The sequence below is a fragment of the Triturus cristatus genome, chromosome 6 (genome assembly GCF_964204655.1).
Source record: "Triturus cristatus chromosome 6, aTriCri1.1, whole genome shotgun sequence".
Lineage (NCBI taxonomy): Eukaryota > Metazoa > Chordata > Amphibia > Caudata > Salamandridae > Triturus > Triturus cristatus.
In genome coordinates this window covers 760,515,576-760,535,593 of record NC_140589.1, presented here as the reverse complement: position 1 = coordinate 760,535,593, position 20,018 = coordinate 760,515,576, and the positions used below count along the sequence as shown (strand labels likewise).

General features: G+C 44.1%; 1 protein-coding gene across 2 annotated transcripts in view; it reads right to left on the bottom strand.

Moving 5' to 3' along the window:
• MCM9 (minichromosome maintenance 9 homologous recombination repair factor) overlaps window positions 1-20,018 on the bottom strand; it is a 325,876-nt gene that overhangs the window by 290,161 nt on the left and 15,697 nt on the right. For both annotated transcript variants that reach the window (XM_085611281.1, XM_085611283.1), the window contains exon 2: window positions 11,099-11,416. In XM_085611281.1, coding sequence (XP_085467407.1) covers window positions 11,099-11,408 — 310 coding nt within the window. In that variant the 5' untranslated portion in view covers window positions 11,409-11,416. The remainder of the gene's footprint in view (window positions 1-11,098; window positions 11,417-20,018) is intronic.

Sequence of the window (20,018 nt, the reverse complement as noted above, 5' to 3'; positions counted from 1 at the left end):
TTCTAGCCGAAAAGGGTCACAAGGTGTCCCCTTCTAAGCTGCAATTCTGTGTCCAGCGAGTTGTTTATCTTGGACACTCGCTGTCCAAGGAGGGAAGGCAGCTTACACCCGACCGCATTCAGTTAATAGCTAACATGCCAATACCCAAGACGCAAAAGGAGGTGCGGGCTTTCATAGGCCTCACTTCATATTGTAGGCAGTGGATCCCTCAGTATGCATTTCTAGCAAAACCACTCATTCAGTTGACAACACAGGAGGCAGCCACATCGACTGTTCTCCCTTGGACTCAGGAACATACACAAGCTTTTGAAAGCTTAAAGAAAGCTTTATGTCAAGCACCTGTCTTAGCAACGCCATGTTATAGTAAACAGTTTACACTCTTTGTTACAGAACGCGAAGGTACTGCCTTGTCAGTACTCACACAGGAACAAGCAGGAGCACACAAACCATGTGCTTATTTTTCTAGTACATTAGATCCCGTAGCTCAGGCTTTGCCTGCATGCCTAAAATCAGTGGCAGCGACAGCTTTAGCAATCAGACAAAGCGATGCCATAGTGTTAGGACATCCATTGACAGTTCAAGTACCACATGCAGTAGAGGTTCTTGTAAATAGAACGCAAACACAACACTTGACTATAGCGCGACTTACAGGGTACGAGCTAACATTGTTTCAGCCACATATAGAAATCAGACGCTGTAACACATTGAATCCTGCCACACTTTTACCTGTAATCGGAACAGACCCATTAGCCCATGACTGTATTGAAGTCATTACAATCACAACGAAACCCAGACAAGACTTAACCGATGTCCCATTGTCAGACCCAGACCTGACGTTGTATGTAGATGGTTCATGTATGAGAACAAGTACAGGAGAGTTAGTGGCTGCTTACGCAGTCACAACAGACACTGAAGTCATTGAAACAAATCGCATAAATACCTTGTCAGCTCAAGCCGCAGAGCTCATCGCTCTGACACAAGCCTGTATTCAAGCCGCAAATAAAAAAGTCAACATATACACTGATTCACGTTATGTATTCGGAGTTGTACATGACTTCGGCGTGCTGTGGCGAGAGAGAGGTTATTTAACTTCCCACGGTGCCCACATTCAGCACGGACCCCTCATTCATGCCTTATTAGATGCGATACATCTACCCACTGCAATATCAATCATGAAATGTAAAGCTCATACGAAAGTTACTGATGTCATTTCTCAAGGCAATGATCTAGCCGACAGAACAGCTAAACAGACTGCTCAAACTCAAACATCCGACATGACAAAGACAATAGTCCCGATGCCAACACATTGTATGACAGTTAAAGATCCTACTCTTGACGTAATTGACATACAGACACATGCTACACCAGACGAAATAAAGAAATGGACCGAATTAGGAGGGATTCAAACGGATCAAGGATGGATGATGAAGGAAAAATCTGTGTGGTTCCTTCCTGATTCAATGGTCCAGGTTATAATTAACACTATACATAGTCCAGCACATCTAGGAGAAAAAGCTATGCTAGATAGCATTCAACACATTTGGTTCAATAAACATTTGCGAGCAGCAGCCAAACAAAAAGTTCGTACCTGTATGATCTGTTGCCAGTTCAACCCAGGAAAAAGCGTTCCCGTAGAACAGGGTGGATTTCATCCTCCTGATCACCCTTTTGAAGTCCTCCAGATGGATTATATCCAGATGGAACGATGTCGAGGATTCAAATATGTTCTCGTCGTTGTTTGTGCTCTTTCCCGTTGGACGGAGGCATACCCGGTTTCAGATTACACTGCCCCGACCACTGCCAAACAGTTGGTTCGAGAATTCTTCCCACGATACGGTTTACCACGTGTTGTTCACTCAGATAACGGCCAGCCGTTCTCATCCGAATTAATGAAACACGTTTCACTTTTGTTAGGCTATCAGTGGAAGTTCCACTGTGTCCGACACCCCGAGGCAGCAGGTCTCGTAGAAAGACATAATCAGACCCTGAAAATTAGATTGTCCAAAATATGCAGGGAGAAAGGTGTCGACTGGGTAGTAGCATTACCAGTTGCACTCTTTTACACAAGAATGGTAGCACACTCTCGAACAGGGCTATCCCCGTATGAAGTGATCTTCGGCAGACCACCAAATATGTGGGGGACGCCCATACCACGCAAAATAACTGATATTGACTGTAATATGCTGACAGATTATCTGGCTTCCTTGATGTCTGCACTACAATCTGGTCGTTCACAGGTAGCTGCAGCTTTTCCTGACAACACTGAGGTGAAACCCCATGACGTAGTTCCGGGAGACTTGGTCCTCGTGAGGAACTTTGATCGAAAGACTCAGCTGGAACCTAGGTGGAAGTCGCCTCAGCTGGTGTTGCTCACCACAAGGACAGCCGTGAAGATCGAGGGCAGAAAAGGCTGGATTCATTCAAGTCATATCAAGAAATTTCATGGACTACAATCAGATGTGAATACCACACCTTGTGTGTCTTCACCCATTGACTCAAAACTTCCTTTTGTTGAAAAGAGTAAATCCGAACTGTATAAACTAAAACTTAGGTCCAATCAGTCAAGCAATTTGATTGTTTAAGTCCTCTCCAAGGTGAAGCGGTTGAATTGTCTCTGACATGTATCCCTTGGACCTGAATAGAGAAAACACCCGAAAAATGTTGAAACGACAGGCGTACTGTAAATTACTGCGTAGTCATTGCATAGTGACATTATTAATTTTGTTCTTCTTAAGTCTTTTAATAATTACTACAAGTATATTGTTGCACATATATTATCCTATTTCTAGACATGTTTACAATGTTACTACTGAACATTCTTTTAGTGAATTACCTCCGCTTGAGTTGTCTTATAGATTTGCGCTGCGCAATAACACGTTTATCAGTATGTTACATCATTCCCATCAGGTTAGCAATGCTACAAATTGTTGGATATGTGGCCGACTCCCTCCCTATCAGAATTATAAAGGAATTCTACCTCTCTTTCCATACCCGTTCACACACAACGGCTCCTGTGGAGCATGGTTTAGTTTAATTAATTCTCTAGATTCGAATTCTGCAGTTTATCAAAATAACTGGGTATGGGGAAATTTGAACTTAGTTTTGCTTAAGGTCTGCTACCCTAACAAGGAGGGACTTCCCCAGAGAACAGGAACTGATCTAGAAAATGAAGTGTATGGATTAGGTAATTTTACGCTTAATCTTATGATCCTAAATGTCGAATCCGAAGCTACTCCAATTTTGCCCGCTATGTCAATATTTCCAGTAAAGGGTGAACTATGTGTAAGAAAAAATGGTTCCATACATATGGGTCATAGTAAATGCACCACTGTAGTAGAATTTAGTGATCAAGGCAAGTCTACATTTAGAGCTTCCCGCCATTCTTATTTCATATGTGGTCAGACGGCATATGTACGTTTACCTCTAGATTGGGATGGTACTTGCTATATTGGATTCCTTTTGCCACCTGTTTTTCTAGCTCCTCCTGATTATCACAGAAACACTCATTTAGTAAATAATAGAGTAAGGAGAGATCTCCCAATAGTCGATTACACTGAAACAGCATGGGAAAAATACACAGATTTCAATAAAGGTCTCTTTCCCTATATAGGTACCGTTACTAATAGTAAGCTGATACGTAGATTAACTAGAACCCTTGAAGCAGTAGTGAACGAAACTATTTCCGCCTTAGGCAATTTAACAGAAGAGCAGTCTGCTATGCGGATTGTTGTGCTTCAAAATCGTCTTGTCCTTGACGTCATCCTGGCCGATAGGGGCGGAGCTTGTAGGGTCATCGGATCAAGCTGTTGCATTTTCATACCAGAAAATTCGCCATCTGTATATAAAGCCATAACTCGCCTTCATAAGATTGTAAGCCAGATACACCAGAACCCAGGCACCTGGACTTGGTCCGGTTGGTTTTGGAGTGTATTATCTACCTTTGGATGGAAGGTCCTATCTTTCCTAGGTATTGGCCTTCTCATACTATTCAGTTGCTGTCTATGTCTACAATGTGGACCAGCGATCTGTGGTCTGTGTGCCACATCGTGTATTCCACCACCAGGATTTCATTCATCACGGAAGAAGAAAGAAGAACAAATGATGCTATATGAACAGATCAATGGATTGATGAAGATTGATATCTCTTAACGGGCAAGTAGGGGACAAGGAGGGAATGTGGAAATATGGATTTTTCTGATCAGTTATGTCCCCTATCTTGGACCCCAACGGTTCCATGTATGAATCACAAGTACATGTATGTTCCCTCCAGTTCCAGTTATGAAGACGCAAACACATGTGCGTCCACCGTCAACATGTCCTCTGTCAGATCCGCCATGAATAGGCCGGATATTCTATTCCTAAGTATGAAAGGCCACCGGCTTTATATGGTTCACTTATGCCATTTTACAGTCCAGGCAAGTAGGCCCTGATTCTGTCATCAAACTCTTCTTGCCTTCTGCCTCTGAAAGCTCCAGTTTGAGCCTGCATCTGTAACCATGAACTTTGTCTCATTTCCCTGCGCGGCTCACGAAGTCTGACATCAGCCCGCTGCCTGCCAAAAACTGTATTTCACCTTCGAAATTATCTACTCCGCTCCCTGCCCGATGCATTCCTGTCTAGTAGTTTAAGTAAACATTCTTCCAGCTACCGAGCAAAGGCCCGGCTTCTCTGTCTTTATGAAAGTAATTCATAGCCCTATTGCTATGGAAGATTTCCGCCCTCGCATCCAGTGTAGACACTTAGACGCTTGTACACGCACTAACAGTCAGTATAGTCAGTATAGAATAAGATTCTACTCGAAGAGACCTCTCTTTTGGATAACATAGTTCTTTAAACATGGGATGTTAGATATGATTTGGGATTAGGTTGACTTGACCCTCCAGACTTCTGTCGCCACATGTAGAGCTAAATGTCGAGTCCCCTTCACCCCCTAGTTGCACGTCAATTACACGTCATGCTGCTGCGCGCGCATTTCTGCCAAGTATTTCTGCTGACATTGCGAAATTCTTTCATAGAACCACCCTCTTATGACATCACATCTGATGACGTTCTTTAAATCACTCCCAGTTACGCCCATTTCTCGCTACGCACGAATATATTATCCATACTATCAATTGTTACGCCTCTTGTATTTGCTTCACTGTAAATGCCTATTGTATAAAAGTAATTGATTGTCAATAATGTATGTACTTCACTTCCTGAACCTTCGTGGTGATGGAACTTGGAGCAACCGATTATAATCGACCATTGGAATAAAGCCCATTCCGAACCTCTAATACCACGGATTCTGCCTCTTATTTACTGAGCTATTTTATTATGTTTCTGTATCAAATTAAGTCCCGGTAATTAAATTATTTACCACACATCGATGTGCAGTCCCCGCGGAACCCCCTCCGGGTTCTCCACGTGAACCGCCTCAAACCCCACTTTGTAAGGACGGAGTTGAGTTTACTCCTGGCCACCGACGATGGGGCCGAAGAAGACACCGAGCCCCTTCCAGACCCCCTGGGGGCGAAGGAGACCGATGGTTCCGTGGAGGGGGTGAGATTATCAACCGCCCTCACAGCCCAACAGTCCGACGACTGCCGCCAGCTACTAAGGCAGTTCGCGGACCTCTTCTCCCTAACCCCTGGGGTCACCAACTGGTGTGTCCACGACGTGAACATCGTCGACAGCCCGCCCATGAGACACCGGGCCTACCGGGTCCCTGATCGGGTCCGAACCTGCATCCAGACCGAGGTAGCAAAGATGCTGGCCCTCGGGGTGATTGAACCCTCCGACAGCCCCTGGGCCAGCCCGGTAGTCCTGGTTCCGAAAGCGACTATCCCGGGTATCGCCCCCTCCAGCCAAAGATCGACGCCATCTTGTCCTGGGAACCCCCCAAGACCCAAACGGAAGTCCGGGCCTTCCTGGGCCTCACCGGTTACTACCGGAGGTTTATTAAGAACTATGGCAGCATCGCAGGCCCCCTCACAGAGCTGACCTCCAAAAGACACCCCAAGAAAGTACAATGGACTCCCCCTGCCAGAAAGCATTCGACGCCCTAAAAACCGCTATGTGTACGGCTCCAGTGCTTAAAGCCCCCGACTACACCCAGGAGTTTGTGGTCCAGACGGACGCCTCGGAACACGGCATCGGGGCAGTCCTCTCACAGTTCGACGACAAAGGCATAGATCAGCCCATAGCCTTCATCAGCCGAAGGTTGCTGCCCCGAGAACAGCGGTGGAGCACTATTGAAAGAGAGACCTTCGCAGTAGTCTGGGCCCTCAAAAAGCTACGGCCCTACCTGTTCGGAACACACTTCCAAGTACAAACCGATCACCGACCCTTGCGGTGGTTGATGCCGATGCGAGGGGAAAACCCCAAGCTGCTACGCTGGTCCATCTCCCTCCAGGGGATGGATTTTACTGTGGAACATCGCCCCGGGATGGACCACGCCAACGCGGACGGCCTGTCCCGATTCTTCCGCTTCAGCGAGGAGAACCCCCAAGTGGATGGGTAGTTCTCCCCGCCTTTCAGCTGGGGGGGGCACGTGTGAGACCGGCCTCGTGGCGTGGGCCCTCCCGACCAGCAAGCTACCCTGCAACCGCACCGATCCTCGATGTCACAGACTTCCGGCCCCAATGGACCAACATCCCGAGGGCCGGCCAGATCCCCTACACGCATGCCCAGCCGAGGGAGAGCGAAACCCCCCAAACCAGACCGAGAGGCGCCGACCCTGTCACACCTCTGGTCTCTTCCCCGAGGGAGGTTTCGATCGACCACCAGGCCCCCGGTGAGCGGCCGCCTCGCCTGCTGGGTGTCTGGAGTCCCTCCCAGACCCACCTGAACAGATCAAAGGGCCGAGCGACAGGAAGTCCTGACACACCGCCCCCAGGCACCAGAACCCTCTCCGCGAGGACTCCGGACTTCAAAGAGGAGGGGAAGTATAACAAGGGTGCTGAAGGGACGGGAGGCAGAGAAGACCTGGACTGACGAGAGCCTGCTGACCTGGTCGCGGCTCGATCGCTCCCCGAACGGAAGAACTCTGAACCATCTGAGCCCTGCTGACGCTGTCGCGGCTCCCCGAACTCTGAACCATCTGAGCCCTGCTGACGCTGTCGCGGCTCCACGAACTCTGAACCATCTGAGCCCTGCTGACGCTGTCGCGGCTCCCCGAACTCTGAACCATCTGAGCCATGCTGACGTTGTCGCGGCTCCCCGAACTCTGAACCATCTGAGCCCTGCTGACGCTGACGCGGCTCCACGAACTCTGAACCATCTGAGCCCTGCTGACGCCGTCGCGGCTCCCCGAACTACGAACCTCCGGTGCCTGCTGAGTGACTCGCGGCCCGCTCCTCCAAGAGAATCGGCGGAGACCGCCGAAAGAAGAAACATCCCCTCAGCTCGAGGATTGAGAGCTGGGCGCCGGATACTCCGCAGAGACACTGATTCAAAGACTGTCCCGCTACCCCTTACCTTTCATCACGAGATCGCTGCCGCTTGTGGCACTAATTCTGCACCTGCCTTCCGGATCATAAAGATCCCTGACAACCAACGATAAAGATTATTATCTTGTAAAGAACTCCTGTGTGGTGTCCCTCTATCCGAAGAGAGTGAGTGCAGCGTGTGCGATCCTAGGTACGAGACCCTTCCAGGAAGGGCCTCCCCGCTCTTGCTCGGCCTAACTCTGGGAAAGGTGGGCCTCCGGGTGGTCGGGAACGTATTCCTCAACCTCCCCGGGATCCGCCTTCCAACAGGCAGCCTCCCTGTCTCTGGGGTTGGAGGGGGCCGGGGGCCCTCTGCGGACAAGAAGTAGAACCTGCCGGACCTGGGGAGGGGCGTGGGGGCACGGACAATGCAAGCGGTTCAGGAGAAGAACCACCGCAGTCCAGACAGTGGTCTGTGTCACAGGTGAACACATTCATCTGAAAGTGCATAGTTAGTTAACTATTAAGATGAACCCCTCAAAAGGCGAGATTTAGCATTGGATCACCCGGCAAAAAACAACCAAATTCAAGCAACCCACAAACAGTGATTTCAGAAGGATTGCAGCTTCTAAAACGCGGACAAAATCAGTTTTAAATCGCTTTATCTGCGCCAACGTCAATGCAGCTGACAAAAGCACACTGAAGACATGCATGTAAAATGATTCCATGACTGTCGAGTTTTCACCTGTGTCCATTTAAGTTGGTGTATACTTCAGTTTACATACCGAGAACTCGGAGAGCATAACTAAAACTACACAACGTACATCCTGCTGACAATTTACTCACCTACAAGCGGCCGTGGAAGTGAAAGCGATCGCGCAAAGGCCACGCTAATTAAAAGCACACGTGAAGCAGCATTTCTGTTGCTATTACACCAAAATGCAAAATGGCATCGGACTGTCCACAGTCCCTATGGACACGCGCATGATGTTTGCTATGGACATATGGCGAGAGCAGCCATGTTTGTCCATGCAGACGCATGCATGAAAGCCCTCCCAGAATTGATTCCAAAAGGTACTCGCAATAGTGAGAGCAGCGCATGCGCTTTCGCCAGGCGAGACCAAAAAAAAAAAGGGAGTGGACTTCGATAATCTGGTCTGAAGGGTCTCTTTATTAGCAACTTCGGGGATCGCTTGCCTTAGAAGATGGTAGAAATAACTGTGATTGGGCTACCTAGAGACCCCGGTGTTATAGGGGTGATCATGTGAGTGAGGCACTGAGCCTTCTGGGAGATGTAGTTCTGACGACAGTATGTGAGGACAAAGTTCCTACGGGCGGGTGCAAAAAGTCACCCAAGCCCTAAAAGAGGAAAAAAGAGAGTGAAAGAGTTCCTAGTTAAAAAGCCGTTGATCCATGATTCCTGGGCGTAATGTACCTACAGGGTCAATTTTTTTAGCAGTTTATTTCTGCTCAGGGTACATCTATATGATTCGCTGCATGACGACCCTCCATATTTTCACAAACTTGCACGCACCCTTTTTACCCTCTACACTGAACCCACTTTTTCACACACCCACATGCACCATCCGGCGGTTCTTAAAAGATCTCCGTCAAAGTGACCCTTCGGGGGCCCGTGGGGAATTGCAGCGCTGGCCCCACGAGGAGCAACCGCCCGATGATGAAGCATGACACCCTTCGGGGTGTGTGAGGGCAACAGAGGACATAGAGTGGTCTTCGACTGACCTGAGTGGGTTTTTAACTAGGAACTCTTTCACTCTCTTTTTTCCTCTTTTAGGGCTTGGGTGACTTTTTGCACCCGCCCGTAGGAACTTTGTCCTCCTGGTGATATATACTTAGTCTAGTGAGCATGGACACTGGACCTTTTTTTAGCTCCCAGATCCCCCCTCTTTTTTGTGATTTATAGACAGTATGTGAGGCACAGGGAAAGTAGTTTTGTTGGGGCATCTATAATGAGACCGAATTCAATTTGGGAAATACATCCCTACTGAGCCCAAGGGATTGAAGAAGCAAACGTGCCTATCCAGTTCTTCTGGGAAAGCTGAACTAAATGCAAGGAATGCAACCTGTGATATAAAGACCAGTGTTTGTTTCAGTACAGGGTTAGCCACAACATTATTGGATCCTGGCCATGAAGGGAACACTTGAACTTCATGTCTTAACTACCTGAACAACTGGAGAATAAAGCACCAGCGAGTAACCTAAATCTCTATTGTAAATATTAGACGCTTAACATAAATATATGCAAATGTGGCATATCTGCTTAATTATGCAATTATATACACTCTTGGTCAGGGACATGGGACAGTGAACACTCAGACTGTTATAGGACACTGTGAGAGTGAACATTAACACTGAAACAGGAACTTATACCAGAACAAGCATTTGCAATGCAATAGGTCTCACATTATTGATAGTTTGAGTTATTGGTGTTGCAAATAATAATGGAACGACAATAGCTCATACTTTCAGTAATGCGAGATCTAGTGCATGCAAATGCTTGCGTAGTGAGCCAGGAACCAGCACTGTATGTCTCAGTGCAGTACCGCAAGCTCTTCCCAGAGGTTCCTAGTGAGCAAGGCACCAGCACTGCATGTCTAGGGCAAGTACCGCAAGCTGCTCCTAGAGGTCCCTAGTGAGCATTATAAACTACCTAAGCAAAACAGTACACAGCTGCTTGGAATATGAGCAATTATATGTTTAAAGTTGTACGGCCGTGGTGACATCAATGGACAGCTGACGATTCCATGTAACAAACCTAAACAGGCGCGCCCATCTTCAGGCAAAAGAAAAGCACATCTGCCATTATCCTATCTGAAGCAGCTGTGCTGCTTAAATTTTTAAAAAGCGTTGTGAGAGAGAGAAAGGGCGTGTCCTGCCTGCAATAGCAGGAAGTAGAAAGCCAATTAAGAAACTAGTGCTTCCCTGGCTCTAATTAAAGCATATGTGTAACAACCGAAGTAAAAGAGCCATTCCTCATGGGAGGTTACAAATGAAGACAAGCGGTACTAAGGAGGGACTAACAAACCTATTAACGTATCAGAAGCCAGCATTTACGAAGGACAATGACAAGCCAACAACAAATATGGGCGGGGCTACAAGTACATACTGCAATACAGCATGCCTCACAGAGCAGCACATGCGCGCTGACTCTAGGCTCGACCTAAAAAGGACTACACTAATACTAGGAGCTTGAGGCAGGGACACAAAGGTAGAATAGGCAAAATGGGTTAGTGAGAAACAGCTAAGCACACTGGAATACAGAGACACAGATTCACTCTGGAGTAGGAACACAGACCAAGACAGGGAGAAAGGGACATGCTGACAGGGACAAAGACACTACACTGTAGCCATACTGGCCCAGTGAGACACTGACATGTTCATCTCACTTATATGTACACAATAAGAAAAACACAAGACTCACTGATCACACTCACATACGTTTGGTTCAAGATCAGGCCAAATAATGCCAATATCACCTTCCAGAACCTTTCATGACCGAAAAACACACACTCATTGGACACTGTGCATACTGTGAAACCCTAAATCTACGTGAGCTCATGAAAATGGCAAACGCTACACCATAAGAAAACCATTAAATATAGTAGAATAGCTAACAATAATGAGCACGTTGTTTCACCAAATGTTTCCCAAGTCTGGCAAGGACTTACTAGAGATCCTGGCATGTAGATTCTGCTTCATGATCAGGTCTTCTCTCTGCGATGCAGACTGCAGAATGGTCATGGCTGCTCGGCGTAGAGCGTTGTCAAAGATGGGAAGCACTTCATTTGGAACAGCATTCAGGTACTCGCCGACCTCCATGTTAGTCTCAAAGAGGGTCATTGCATTGACGACAACTGCATAATGGGCCTCTTCGTCATTCTCCATCAAGATCTGCAACAAATCCTTCTTGTGTTGCTCCACAATGTATGACTCAAACACCTGCCCAGTCAATGCAATTTGTTCTGTATTCAAATACATGTTTTATCCTACAAAATATTTAAAAAGGAAATTCTTAACTTGATCAAGCAGAAACATGTCAGAACAAAATTTGCAGGAATGCAAGGGGGGGTCATGGTGCAAGGGAGAAGCTGGGTGGGGGCTGAAAAGATTAATTTAGAAGACAAATGCGGGAGCAGCAGCAGCAACAGGGAGTTGGTTGGGATGTGGGCTGTCTCTGCCTAAAACTAAATTACACAACAACGGGCGAGAGGTGGTTGTGGGGGGGACCGCACCAGGATCTTAAGGAAGATGCAAAAAATGCAAGCAGCGTAGGGACGGCATAGGGAGATGAAGATATTTAGGTACTATAATTAACAAGGCAAGGAAAATCAGCCATCTAGTCGTGGACGAGATCCCATAATAAATATAAGTCCTATAAAACGAACGGATCACGTGGAACGCCGTATCAGCAAAAAGAAAATCCTTTTCAAAGCTATTTGAAGGATTGATGGGAAAGCTAAGCTAACGTTCAAATACCATTTTTATAGTTTGTTCAATACAAATAAATCGAAAGAAATTCCAGGAGGCTCCCTCAGAATGACTCCTTCTTCCCCCACACTGAGCTCGCTTCGGACATGCCACAACTGTTGGCGAGCATGGCTGACTTCTTGTCGCAGGGTGCGGGCCCCATCCATGAAATGGGCCCATCCATTGCTGTCCAGTGCCCTGCGAACGCGAGAGAGCGCGGGGTCATCCCGCGTGGCCTGGTCGATTTCCTCCAATGTCATAGCCTTGGGACACGCCCCTTGCTCTCTTCTTCCCTGGCGCTCTAGCAGTCAGGTGATTGAGGCGGAGGCAGTCCTCGGACATAGCTCTATAAGTGTGGACTGAGGTAGGATCACTTTACCAGGTTCTACACCATCGCGCGCTGTGCTTACTTCAAGACGTGTTTGTAATTTTTAAAATTCCCTGTTTTGTATTTTCGTTGCTTTTAGGTTAGCCTAGGTCCTTTTCCCCTGTTTTACTCACCCTCCGCACTGCTGCACTGTAATTGTGTCCCTCACCGCTTTTTGGCGGCTCTGGCCCTCGCGTTTGGATCGTATTGGGCGCCATTTTGGGTTGGTTGGCTTCAGGGAAGCTCTCTTCTTCCCTGGCGCTCTAGCAGTCAGGTGATTGGGGCGGAGGCAGTCCTCGGACATAGCTCTATAAGTGTGGACTGAGGTAGGATCACTTTACCAGGTTCTACACCATCGCGCGCTGTGCTTACTTCAAGACGTGTTTGTAATTTTTAAAATTCCCTGTTTTGTATTTTCGTTGCTTTTAGGTTAGCCTAGGTCCTTTTCCCCTGTTTTACTCACCCTCCGCACTGCTGCACTGTAATTGTGTCCCTCACCGCTTTTTGGCGGCTCTGGCCCTCGCGTTTGGATCGTATTGGGCGCCATTTTGGGTTGGTTGGTTTCAGGGAAGCTCTCTTCTTCCCTGGCGCTCTAGCAGTCAGGTGATTGGGGCGGAGGCAGTCCTCGGACATAGCTCTATAAGTGTGGACTGAGGTAGGATCACTTTAACAGGTTCTACACCATCGCGCGCTGTGCTTACTTCAAGACGTGTTTGTAATTTTTAAAATTCCCTGTTTTGTATTTTCGTTGCTTTTAGGTTAGCCTAGGTCCTTTTCCCCTGTTTTACTCACCCTCCGCACTGCTGCACTGTAATTGTGTCCCTCACCGCTTTTTGGCGGCTCTGGCCCTCGCGTTTGGATCGTATTGGGCGCCATTTTGGGTTGGTTGGTTTCAGGGAAGCTCTCTTCTTCCCTGGCGCTCTAGCAGTCAGGTGATTGGGGCGGAGCCCTATTTGTACTGGTCATTATGACGCGCAGCGTTAGCGCGCAGCGTGAGCGCCACAGTGACGCCGGAGTCACGCCAGAGTCCAGCCCGTCTGCGCCCGTCCGCGCTGAGGACGGGCTGTCCGGCTGGACATCAGGTCAGTGCAGGGAAAGTTTTACATCCCGTTCATACTCTATGAGCGACTTACTTAGGCTAAAACCCTCCAGACTCCCATGTTTCCATAAGACCGCACCGGATAAATTTGTACTTCCTTTGGGTTGTGGCTGTTCACTGGTAGGATCGGGAGATTTGATCCTCCCCCCTATCTCCCATTTGTCAACACATAACACCAAGGTTGAAATCAATCTGATGGGAGAAGACTGCATTCTTATTAATGCTCGCTCATTGATAAAAAACAATACGTCTTTTAAGGAGCTTGTATTGGACAGGAAACCCTCATGGGTCTTTGTTACGGAAACATGGGCTAGGGACTCCTCTGGTCCTGATTTGGTGGAAGCGGTCCCTATGGGCTATTGTCTGTCTCGGCAGGATAGAATCGGTCGTGTTGGAGGAGGTCTGGCGATTTTGTATAAAGACACTTTCTACTGCCACACTTTATCTTTATCAGACCCTAAAGACAATTTTCAGGCTATGTACTTTTCTTTAAAGGCTGCTCATGAGTCCACTTTCAATGGGATTTTGATCTATCGTCCCCCTGGTCCCAGAGGGGACTTCGGTCATCAGCTACTCCACATCTTAGAACCCTATTTCGGTCGCAAAAACCTTACGGTTCTGGGAGACCTAAACTATCACTTAGAATCACTGGAGTCTACCGATACTCTTTAAGCACAATCCAATGGTCCAGCACCCAAAATGCAACAGGTATTAAACATTTGTTGTGACATAAGTAATTGTCGACAGTTTGTCTTTCAAATAAAAACCATGGACTTTCAGCAGAGTTGATTCTTTTCCTTTTTGATCCTTTATTCAGAAATTTTCTTTCAACATGTTAAAACAGACCATAGCCAACGCGTTTCATCCTCGCGGACTTCTTCAGGGCTATAAACAATACATATATATATACATAAAATTAATATACACTATTTACAAAAGGTTTTCTTTTTTTATTACACTTTATACAATATGAACAATCATTACATCTTGTTATATAAAAATAAATAAATAAACCATATTGGTTCGAGTTTCCCGATTCTTTCTAATTAAGACAATGAATCAACAATTCTTTTAACATGAGAGAATAAAGCAAAAGTCCTCAAATCTCATTCCTTCCTTTTGCCTATTTCTAGTGCATCTCATATGGGATCATAATCACTCTGCCGAATTCAAAGTTGTAAAAAGGAACAATTATATGTTATATTCCTCGGACATATCATTTGTTTACATTTCCGTATATGCTTTACATGAATATTTAATGTCATACTGGAGCATCTCAAGACCCTTGACTAATAGGAAGAAAGTATCAATTCCATATGGCTTACCATTGATTAGTAGCTTTGTTTTTCTGTGGTCTGTGCTCTATCGTTAAGATTGCGGTATTCTTGTCTTTGCAGTCTAATTTTTGTGTGCGCTTTTGCGATATCTATCAAAGAAAACATTTCATTTTTTGTGGTGCGAAACACATATGCAGACTTGTAGACATATTCGCCAAAATAATGTTAAGACACGGGGATTTACGCTATTTTTTCTTTTTTTCCCTAAGTTGCGAATTTAGGTAAGATTTGCATATCCCTACCTGACAGAGTGATGTGGCGATTAGAAGATTCGGTTTCTTTTTATTTTCCCGGTTCGTTGGGTTAGTCAATATCAGCCATCCCTCGGTCAGTAGGTATCTATCTAATGAAATAAACAACATAAAGTATGTGGCTACCCCTATCCATGGTGATCATAGGCCAATATACATATGTCTCTTTTTACTATTAAATCACATAATCGTTTTTTTCCTTATCTCATGCACACAACCTATTATGCCATTGCCTCAATAGGGATATATTGTTAATCTAAAACGAGATATGTTTTGATTTTAGTCCCAGGTCTTTATATAAATATGACTTAAACGTGCTCATAAGACTATAGAAATTCGATACAAATACAACCCTCACTTCTAAATAGGTATTTCTCCTCAATTCCATATCACGCAAATATTTGGGCTGCAAGTTAAGGCAGTCTACCTGCTGTTCTATCAGCTCCCCACTAATCTCAGTTAGTTCCAATCTGTAGATCCATACGCTTACCTTTCCGTTTCTATTTGCCGGCATAATCGCGTGGCGTCAGTGTTGCGAAATGCAGTATAATCGCCTGGTTTAAATACCCCGCTCAAATTGGAATTCGAAACACCTGTGTCAAATAGGCGCCTCGCCCATTATTGATTTCTAATCTCGGTCGCCATCTGTGAGTAGTTATTTTATCATATATTATTCTCGTTTTTACTTGAAAGGATCTATTTAATCATTTAATTTGTTTATATGACGAACTCAAACATAGTATTGCGCGTATATATATTATCCGCTTCCTATTCTTCAAGTTGAATCATGTAATCATAATCATATTGCAAAGCCTCACCCGTTGTTTTGTTGTCGCCATCTTTGAATGGTTTACAAAAGCGTGCTGCCATATAGCAAATGGGAAGATTTTAATATATCCACACACGTTCGAAAGCTTCTCCTTTTACAGATGTTAAAATATACGTTATATATTCTTAATCACATGATTCTATATATTATCAACATTATTCAGTTATACCCGATCTTGTAGTGTATTCTATTAGGCTTTATAAGAACGTATACCGCCATTTTGAAACGGGAGAATTTTGATATAAGTAATATCTTATCGTTTCGGTAGCGCGCATGTATAAATGCTATATATTATTATTTACGCATATTAACAGCGCTTTTTTTAAGTAATACATTCTTAGTCACATGATTATACATATTATCAACATTATTTAGTTATACCCGGTCATAAAATGTATTCTATTGGACTTTGTAAAAGTGTACCGCCATTTTGAAACGGGAGGAATTTGACATAAGTAATCTCTTTTCGTTTCATATGCGCGTATATATGAATGCTATATATTGTTATTCAAGCATGTTAACAGCGATTTATTAGGTTATATATTATTATCCACTCCGTTAATTTACAAGCCTTTAATATGAGGAGCCTCCATTGGAAAATTCCACATCGACATTCAATAGTGGAATTGTTATGTTTGTATTGAAAGCTTACCGCCATTTTGGATAGGGAATGCTTCAAAAACTCCTCATTTCATTAGTACTCATATATAAGTACTATACATTTATCTATTATTTCTAATATTAAGATCTCCAACTTTTTCTAATACCGGGTGAATTTTGTTAATTTTGATTTCTAATCTTTTGAGGATAAACACCACTTTTTTGATTACGAGGGTTTAGTGTGTTAAGGATTTCTGTATTTTACTCACAATGCACGTATAATCCTACAATATGCTCCCTATGATATGCTCCCTATATGACTATTATTTAGTTCTCCCTTTCTTATTTTATTTAGTTACGTAATATGTACTAAAATCTCTTTATGGGAGATTCAGTATTAATAATCAATTTTTGCTCATTGCATTTTAGTTTCTGCCATCTTGGATTGGTATTCTATTTGTCTCATTTATATAAAGAAAACGTTTTTTTAGTATATACAGTGATCTAATTGTCATGGTTCTTTGTGATATTAAATTTACACGACATCACGTCGTGAATCATCTGAATATTGTACTATGCGTTCAAATAAGGCATTCCGGATATTATCTAAATGATGTTTTTATTTACACTACTTACCACATGGAGAGTGACAGTATTTGTTTTTATTCCGATTCTCTCCCAGGAGTTGCGTTATACCCCAGGTAGTTTTTGACAGTCTGTTTAGGGGAAAAACTTAAGGTTCAAGGGGGCCAGTTTTCAATCATAACATACCCTTATATATGTGTCAATCATCATACAAAATTTATTTAGAGATGGAACTGTCCATCCGTAATCGCTCTAGGGCATTCAAATTCACAAAAAATGATAAAGTTCATCATTTGTGTTCAGACCCAAAACTACTGTTCTTAAGCGGCAAATCCAACCAGCTTCCGCTTTTCTTAGGATCAATTCTCTGTTTCCACCCCTCTCCGGTATTTTTATGTGTTCCAATGCATGAAACCATATGTCTGTTTTCAATGGGTGACATTCGTGGATGTGTATTGCTACTGGATAACGTTCATCCCTGTTTTTTATAGCCCTTATGTGTTCCTGGATCCTAGTTTTCAAATTTCTGATACTACTGCCTATATATATTTTATTACAGGCACATCCAAGGACATAGATTGTGTAAGTTGAATTACAATTAATAAATGTATTAATTGTATAGCCTTTTTGTGTGTTATACCGGAAATCTGTTTTTTTGTTGCATCCAAATTTACATACACTACACGATCCACATGTAAAAAACCCTGATGGTTTATATGGAATCCATGTGGTTGGTTTTATATCAGTTTTCTTAATGTAACTTGGACAGAGAATCTTTTTCAATGTTTCTCCCTTTTTATAAACCACTCTCGGTTTTTTAGATACACTACCAGGTGGCATTTGTTCAGTGGCAATTAAGTGCCAATTTTTTCGCAAGATATTGTAAACATGATCACTATAAGCATTATATTTGGTTATAAACAGAATTTCTTCCGATTTTACCCCTCTGTTTTCTTTTTGTTGGCTTGATATTAAAGTAGTTTTGCGATCTATTTTTATTGCCCTTGATTCTGCTTGTTTCAGACATTTTTCTGTGTATCCCCTATTCTTGAATTTATGTTTGATGTTTTTAATGCTTTTTTTAAAATTGCTTTCTTCACTACAAATACGCCGCGCTCTAATCATTTCCCCGAAGGGTATGGCATTGATTGTAGACCTGGGGTGTGAGCTTTCAGCATGCAGAATACTATTGCATGTAGTTGGTTTAACAAACATTTTACTTTGTATTTGATTATTTGCCACATATAGTTTTAAGTCAAGAAAGTCAATTGAGTTTCTAGAGTAATTGATGGTCATCTTCACATTAAATCTATTTTGGTTTAGGTATTTGTGGTAATCCAATAGGTCTTCCACCCTTCCATTCCATATTAGGAGCACATCGTCTATGTATCTCCCATAGAAAATGATATTGTTGCTCCAGTTTTTTGAGCCTGGGCCCCAGGCGTGCTCCGTCTCATACAGACCCATGAAAAGGTTTGCATAAGACAGAGCAAACCTGGATCCCATGGCTGTGCCCTGTTGCTGCAGAAACCATTTGTCACCATGCAAAAATGCATTCATACTGAGAATCAAGCGAGTCATTTCAAGGAGCATAAGAGTATGCTCCAGGTGACAGGCATTTCGTTTGTATAAGAAATGTCTTAAAGCTTCCAATCCAACATCAGTTTTTATGCACGTATACAGACTTTCAACGTCGAAGGAGACAAATAGAAGATCACTACTGTCCCAGATAAAATCCTCCAGCTTACAAAGGACATCCCTACTATCCTTAAGATACGATGGCAGATTCTTAACAAAGGGTTGTAAAAACCCATCTACATATTCTGAGAGGTGCTCAGTTGGTCCCCCATTACCCGAGATAATTGGTCTTCCCGGGGGAAATCCCTCCCCTCCCTTATGAATTTTCGGGAGAATGTAGATACATGGCTTTCTAGAATCCTGTGCTAGTAGGTATTTATATTCTTTATCTGACAGAAGACATGATTCATGCCAATCACGTAGACTAGCATTGATATTTTGTTCAATTAGCTTAGTTGGATCTTCCTTTAGTTGTGTATAACAGTCACTGTTTCCCAATTGTCTGTCAATTTCACCCAAGTAGTCACATCTGTTCATCACCACAATATTTCCTCCCTTATCGGCTTCTCTTATAACTATCTCTGGATCTTCCCTTAATGATGTTAGTAAGGTTACACAACAGTTACATCAGTTGGAGGACAAACATACCACCAATGCCCACTGTAAGCACAAATATAATATAACTAAAAGAGAAAGGGAACTGCTAACATCATTAAGGGAAGATCCAGAGATAGTTATAAGAGAAGCCGATAAGGGAGGAAATATTGTGGTGATGAACAGATGTGACTACTTGGGTGAAATTGACAGACAATTGGGAAACAGTGACTGTTATACACAACTAAAGGAAGATCCAACTAAGCTAATTGAACAAAATATCAATGCTAGTCTACGTGATTGGCATGAATCATGTCTTCTGTCAGATAAAGAATATAAATACCTACTAGCACAGGATTCTAGAAAGCCATGTATCTACATTCTCCCGAAAATTCATAAGGGAGGGGAGGGATTTCCCCCGGGAAGACCAATTATCTCGGGTAATGGGGGACCAACTGAGCACCTCTCAGAATATGTAGATGGGTTTTTACAACCCTTTGTTAAGAATCTGCCATCGTATCTTAAGGATAGTAGGGATGTCCTTTGTAAGCTGGAGGATTTTATCTGGGACAGTAGTGATCTTCTATTTGTCTCCTTAGACGTTGAAAGTCTGTATACGTGCATAAAAACTGATGTTGGATTGGAAGCTTTAAGACATTTCTTATACAAACGAAATGCCTGTCACCTGGAGCATACTCTTATGCTCCTTGAAATGACTCGCTTGATTCTCAGTATGAATGCATTTTTGCATGGTGACAAATGGTTTCTGCAGCAACAGGGCACAGCCATGGGATCCAGGTTTGCTCCGTCTTATGCAAACCTTTTCATGGGTCTGTATGAGACGGAGCACGCCTGGGGCCCAGGCTCAAAAAACTGGAGCA